Source organism: Nerophis lumbriciformis, linkage group LG05, assembly GCF_033978685.3.
Source record: "Nerophis lumbriciformis linkage group LG05, RoL_Nlum_v2.1, whole genome shotgun sequence".
NCBI lineage: Eukaryota > Metazoa > Chordata > Actinopteri > Syngnathiformes > Syngnathidae > Nerophis > Nerophis lumbriciformis.
In genome coordinates, this window is record NC_084552.2 from 58,732,723 (window position 1) to 58,740,332 (window position 7,610).

Sequence of the window (7,610 nt, forward strand, 5' to 3'; positions counted from 1 at the left end):
CCGATAAATGCTTTAAAATGTAATATCGGAAAATATCAGTATCTGTTTCAAAAAGTAAAATGAATGACTTTTTAAAACGCCGCTGTACGGAGCGGTACCTCTCCGGTAAAACACGGACGTAGGGGGAAGTACGGAGCAGATGCCTCTCCCAGTCAGCAGCCCCTCCCCTCAGGGACAACACACGCAGTATGGCAAAAGCTACGGTGGAGTTTGGTGTGGCTAGTCTGCCCTGCATGGCGCACACTTTGCAGCTTGCGGTAAACGGAGGTGGCCTGTCTCAACGCAGCATTTCAGAAGCTCTGGCTGACTGCTAGGCCACTTCAAGCACTCACCACTAGCTTGCAGCACATTTGTGTTACTCATACAAATACGTTAGAGCAGGGCAGATTGAGCCCAGTTTATAATTTCCTGTTAAACAGTATGCCAGGCAGTCTTGCACTAAATGAGGACTATGTTATTGTTTACTTCATTACTCTAGTACAGTGGTTCTCAACCTTTTTTCAGTGATGTACCCCCTGTGAACACTTTTTTAATTCAAGTACCCCCTAATCAGAGCAAAGCATTTTTGGTTGAAAAAAAGAGATAAAGAAGTAAAATACAGCACTATATCATCAGTTTCTGATTTATTAAATTGTATAACAGTGCAAAATATTGCTCATTTGTAGTGGTCTTTCTTGAACTATTTGGAAAAAAATATATAAAAATAACTAAAAACTTGTTGAAAAATAAACAAGTGATTCAATTATAAATAAAGATTTCTACACATTTAAGTAATCATCAACTTAAAGTGCCCTCTTTGGAGATTGTAATAGAGATCCATCTGGATTCATGAACTTAATTCTAAACATTTCTTCACAAAAAAAAGAAATCTTTAACATCAATATTTATGTTGAAAAATCTAGCTGTCAACACTGAATATTGCATTGTTGCATTTCTTTTCACAGTTCTTTTTGACAGACATTTTAGTGAGGGTCAAACCATCATGGCATGGGGGAAACTCTGGGTTTATGGTAATGAATGGAATAGCCTACTTGATTTGATGTTCAGTTTATGAACTTACATTCATATTTTGTTGAAGTATTATTCAATAAATATATTTATAAAGGATTTTTGAATTGTTGCTATTTTTAGAATATTTAAAAAAAATCTCACGTACCCCTTGGCATACCTTCAAGCACCCCCAGGGGTACGTGTACCCCCATTTGAGAACCACTGCTCTAGTATACTCTGGACTGAAGCTGTGTGCCTTCATTGTTTTTGTAGCATGTTTAAAAAAAATTAAAAATAATGCACTTTGTGAAAGTCAAAGTATATAGTATTTCCCATAGTTGTAGTGGGTCTCAGGATTATCTCAGGGAGAGCATGTCCCAAATTTCAAGCAGCTATTTTGAGGCATGTAAAAAAAAAAAAAAAAAGCACTTTGTGACTTCAATAATAAATATGGCAGTGCCATGTTGGCACTTTTTTCCATAACTTGAGTTGAAGTTGTTCTCTTATTTTGGAAAACCTTGTTACATTGTTTAATGCATCCAGCGGGGCATCACAACAAAATTAGGCATAATAATGTTAATTCCACGACTGTATATATCGGTATCGGTTTGATTGATTGATTGAATTATTTATTTCAAACCTGCACAGTACAACACACTTTTTTTTTTTTTTTTTTTTTTTACATTTTGGCAGAGACATTTATGCAAGGCTTGAAAAGGGGTTGGATGAAGCAGATGCTTATAATATCCCAACCCCTCTCACTCATTCCACATTTAACATAAACAATATAATACAAGAACGATACTATACAAACAAAAACAAGAAAAGCTCCTGTACACTAACGATACAATAGTACCACTGTTACTATGAGACAAAACACACACACACACACACACACACACACACACACACACACACACAGAGGCCCAAACACTCTCTGACCATACACCTCTCTCTCATCGCTCTGTGCTGAGGGCATCACTCTCTTTCCTCCTCGTACTTCTTCAGTACTTCTTTTTTAAACAGTCTTTTAAATGTAATCATGTTAGAACAGGTTTTTAACTCGTCCCCTAAGTTGTTCCACAGACTGACTCCACGCACTGAAATGCACATTGATTTTAAAGTTGTTCTAAATTTAGGCAAATATAATTTGTTGTTTCCTCTTAGACTGTAACTATGATGAGCATCTCTATCCTGGAATAGGTTTTGTATATTGGATGGTAGAGAGTTTTGGGATGCCCTAAACATAATTTGAGCAGTTTTAAAATTGAGCACATCGTGCAGTTTAAGTTGCTTTAAGTCCATGAATAGTGGATTTGAATGATGTCTGTAGTGAACATTGGACACAATCCTAATGGCCTTTTTCTGCAGAGTGACTAAAGGCTGTAGATGGGATTTATAACAATTTCCCCAGACTTCAACACAATAGTTTAAATATGACATAATAAATGAATGATACAATAACAGCAGAGCATTGGTGTTCAATAAATGACATGATCTCCTCATCATTCCAACACATTTAGCAACTTTTTTCCTCAGGTAATTTATATGAGGCTTCCATGAGATATTTTCATCTATTACCACTCCTAAGAATGAATTTTGTTGAACATATTCTATTGGTGTATCATCAATAACAATCCTGATGGGTATATTACTTTTGCGATTGCTAAAGAGCATGATTTTGGTCTTCTTTAAATTGAGAGACAATTTGTTGGTATTAAACCAAGTTTTTAACTTGATCATCTCCTCAGTTACAGGCAGTGTTGGGTTAGTTACTGAAAACCAGTAACTAGTTACAGTTACTAGTTACTTTATTTCAAAAGTAACTCAGTTACTTACACCAAAAAGTAATGTGTTACTGTGAAAAGTAACTATTTAGTTACTTCTTCTACTTTTTGTTTTTAAAGCTCCCATTAATGCCCTTTTAGCCTTCATTTCAGTACTGTTATTGCACTGGAGAATAATACAATGTGTTGATCAACTTGACATACATTTGCATCACTGAACTCTGCTAAGCAATGTGCTCTACATACAACACACAAAGACAAAGATATGTTTCAAAGGGCCAATTTATTTCAGGCCAGAACAAATTGACAAAACTATTTTAAATAGCTGCAACATAACATAAATAAGTAACAACAACATAATAACACTAACACTAACACTAACCACGTTAAACCCAGATTCCGAACTAACAAAGGTCTTAACTCATTCTCTTTCTATGCCACTTCAATATGGAATGCACTCCCAACAGGTGTAAAAGAAAGGGCATCTCTATCCTCCTTCAAAACCGCACTAAAAGAACACCTCCAGGCAACTACAACCCTAAACTAACACCCTCCCTTCCACATAATACCTCTTCGAATTGTAAATAATCAAATGTAGACATTTTTTCTTATACTTTCTGATCTCTCTCTCTGTGTCCACTACTTGCTGTACATATCCTACCAAGTCAGTCCTACACTGTTTCAATGTCCATTTCTCTGATGATACAATTGTTGATGCTGATTGTTGATGACAGAAGTGTTGATACCAACCAAACCTAACCCCCCACGTCCTCCATATCCCACACCCCGGATTGTAAATAATTCAATGTATATACCCTGATGATTATCTTGTGTGATGACTGTATTATGATGTTAGTATATATTTGATAGTATATATCTGTATCATGAATCAGTGGACCCCGACTTAAACAAGTTGAAAAACTTATTGAGGTGTTACCATTTAGTGGTCAATTGTACGGAATCTACTAATAAAAGTTTCAATCAATCAATCAATCAACAACATAGCTGTAAACCTGGCTTCACCTAAGGAAGGCACACGTGACATACACAGAGCCTAAGCTGTTGAATTGTTGTTTTGGGCAGTAGACGGGATCTTTGATCCAAGACACAACTTACATTTAACTAAAATTGTATTTTCTTTGTGCTCGACAAAAGAAAAGAAGTGAGAATATCTCATACTTGCCAACCCTCCCGAATTTCAGTGCCTCTCCCCGGGACAACCATTCTCCCAAATTTCTCCCGATTTCCAGCCGGACTTAAGGCACGCCCCTCCAGGTCCGTGCGGACCTGAGTGAGGACAGCCTGTCGTCACGTCCGCTTGGCCAACCAAAAAGTAACCACAGAACACTATACCGTATAGTCGTATAGTGTTCTGTGGTTACTTTTTTGTTGGCCAACGGTTTACGTTGTATTGCGCCCTCCCCTTCCCACACCCAGACACACACACACAGAGAGCGCAGAGGAAGAATCAGAAGCATGTAATTGCTTCGCTGCAATAAAACACGATCAGATCCTCAGTTTCTCGCCGATACTACATAAAAATAACGTAAAATAACGCAGTAACGCATCATGTAGTAACGGTAACTGAGTTACTGAATATAAAAAATAACGCGTTTTGATTACTAGTTACCGCCGAAACTAACGGCGTTACAGTAACGCGTTAGTCCCAACACTGGTTACAGGTTGATATCGGAATCGGTAATTAAGGGTTGGACAATATCGGAATATCGGATATGGGCAAAAAAGCCATTATCGGACATCTCTAATTGAAAGCCATGATTTTTAGGTTTAAATAAATAAAATTAATGCTAACTGAAAACGTGGGCATGTTACCAGAGGACAAGTTAACATACTTCGAAATGGCGCCAAATATCATATTCCATAATTTTTAGGTTTAAACATACACAATTGGATAAAATGCTATTATAAAGCGTAGTATGCTGACATAGGAAAAGTTAGCGTACTTCTAAGAGGTTGATTTTTAGGTTTAAATGAATGAAATCTGCTAAAACACTAGAATAAAATGTTAGCTTGCTAAAATAAAAGAAGTTAGCATACTTCTAAGTTGTTGCCAATTATCAAAAGCCATAATTGTTAGGTTTAAACATACAAAATTAGATAAAATGCTGGTATAAAGCGTTAGCATACGAACATTTGCATGATGACATAGGAAAAGTTAGGGTACTTCTAAGATGGTGCCAAGTATCAAATTCCATGATTTTTAGGTTTAACTGAACAACGCTAGATAAATTAAGCCTTGGCATGCTAGCACGTGACCCGATAAGAGGAAATAACTAAAGTGGATGCAATTGTCAGCACCTCAAAGTCCGAGTCCATGGTTCTCGCCCGGAAAAGGGTGGAGTGCCATCTCCGGGTTGGGGAGGAGATCCTGCCCCAAGTGGAGGAGTTCAAGTACCTCGGAGTCTTGTTCACGAGTGAGGGAAGAGTGGATCGTGAGATCGACAGGCGGATCGGTGCGGCGTCTTCAGTAATGCGGACGCTGTATCGATCCGTTGTGGTGAAGAAGGAGCTGAGCCGGAAGGCAAAGCTCTCGATTTACCGGTCGATCTACGTTCCCATCTTCACCTATGGTCATGAGCTTTGGGTTATGACCGAAAGGACAAGATCCACGGGTACAAGCGGCCAAAATGAGTTTCCTCCGCCGGGTGGCGGGGCTCTCCCTTAGAGATAGGGTGAGAAGCTCTGCCATCCGGGAGGAACTCAAAGTAAAGCCACTGCTCCTACACATCGAGAGGAGCCAGGTGAGGTGGTTCGGGCATCTGGTCAGGATGCCACCCGAACGCCTCCCTAGGGAGGTGTTTAGGGCACGTCCAACCGGTAGGAGGCCACGGGGAAGACCCAGGACACGTTGGGAAGACTATGTATCCCGGCTGGCCTGGGAACGCCTCGGGATCCCCCGGGATGAGCTGGATGAAGTGGCTGGGGAGAGGAGAGTCTGGGCTTCCCTGCTTAGGCTGCTGCCCCCGCGACCCGACCTCGGATAAGCGGAAGAAGATGGATGGATGCAATTGTTTGAAAATATTGTTTTTCTTTTCTTGCAGCGAGATCCGTCTGACTGAGATCATGGAGGACCTGTGTGACAGCAGCAGCTTTGAGTGCAACCATATGTTAGAAGAGCACGAGGAGCTTTTTGAAACGTGGTGGTTCAGGAGGTAGGTGCCAGCTTGACCCAAAATATCGCCTGATCAAAACGTTCAATTTTTTTCATGGTTTTGTGATCGCACTGCAGGAAAACAAAACATCCTGATCTGTACAAATGGTTCTGCATTGAGACCATTAAAGTGTGCTGTCCTAAAGGCACGTTTGGACCCGACTGCAATGGTAAGAAAAACATTTTTGTTTTCATTAACACTGGCCAAAAATGGTATCTCTTTGTTTAGCCATCCATCGGAAGACTCTGAAACTGATATTTACCGCTGTCAGTTATTTTGGATCTCAATCCAAAAGGAATTCCATGCTAGTTGTCCGGACACTCTGTCTCTACATTAAGGACAACTAAAAATTACAGAACTTTTAGAGTGAAATCCTCGTTTATTAACCAAAATGGAGGCTAAAGTTTTAAATTATTTTTTTATTTTTGCCCAGTCCAATCCTTATCTATTTACATTTTCTACAGACAATGTAACTGACTGTTTTTATTGTGATTTTATTCACATGGAATGCATAAGAAAATCCACCAATTAGTTGTGGCCCCAAACTCCTTCTCATAAAGCGAGTTAGAGTTTTTCTTCCTGTCACTCACACAAACTAATGACATGACAAATGTATGCAGTCATCCCTCCGTTTAATGCATTTAGTTTGTCCCAGACAACGTATTTTCGCTAAGTAGTAATCTTAGTCGTAAATATTTCCATAACTAAAGTGTAAAACACTTGTTTACTAGGATAGGATAGACACAATGGGGAAATTACATTGTTGCAGAGCAGGTGTTTATATACAGTAACAGAAGTAAAGCATAATTAAAAACCTTTGTTTTAAAAAAAATAAATACTACATATTGAGAAGATGAAATACAACAAAAACGTTTAGAAATGAAATATTTAGTCACCTTTACACTCTTAATCCATTATAACAAGGGTGTCAAAGTGGTTTTCATTAAGGGCCACATCGCAGTTATGGCTGCCTTCAGAGTGCCGCTTGTAGCAGTATAAATATCAATGATTAAACGCCTACTTATGTATTTGATTTTTGTACATTCAGTTTTTATTGTATGTACAAAAATCATGGATCACTTGCTTTGCAATCATAAGTCAAGGAGACAAGCAGATATTTTAAGTATTTATCTTTACTTTTACAAATTTTAATGCGTTATATAATAATTTGGGGTGCAATTCCTATTTATTTAGATTCTTAATCCATTCATAACTTTAGAAAATGTATTTTAAAAAATAAATAAAAATGTGATTTTTTTTTTTTTAATTAAAAAAAATATACATTGTTTTTAAGAATTACCGGTAATTTAAAAAAACAAAACAATATTTCAGGCCATTTCCATACTTTCTGCGTGTATACGTCATACATCAGCAACCAGGAGTAACCTGTTTTGAAAAGGTTTTATTATAATTGTTATACCAAAATATACATTGCAATAATCAGTTTAAGATTTGAAGTGTGTTGAATCAAGAATTGATTTTGAATCAAATTGTGAGGTGCCTAAAAATTCCCACCAATAATAATAATAAAACATTTGTAGAATGAGCAGATATGAGAATTTAAAACATATTCAATGTCATGCATTATATATATTTTCTTATATCAACATGGAAGCAATGAATACATTAGTAAGAAAGATGGAGTACACTATACATTATT

The 7,610-nt window shown here is 37.7% G+C and overlaps 1 protein-coding gene across 1 annotated transcript in view; it reads left to right on the plus strand.

Moving 5' to 3' along the window:
• The window catches only part of creld2 (cysteine-rich with EGF-like domains 2), a 28,879-nt gene that overhangs the window by 5,308 nt on the left and 15,961 nt on the right, over positions 1–7,610 (plus strand). Inside the window, exons 3-4 of the mRNA XM_061958947.2 lie at positions 5,840–5,950; positions 6,028–6,119. Coding sequence (XP_061814931.2) covers positions 5,840–5,950; positions 6,028–6,119 — 203 coding nt within the window. The remainder of the gene's footprint in view (positions 1–5,839; positions 5,951–6,027; positions 6,120–7,610) is intronic.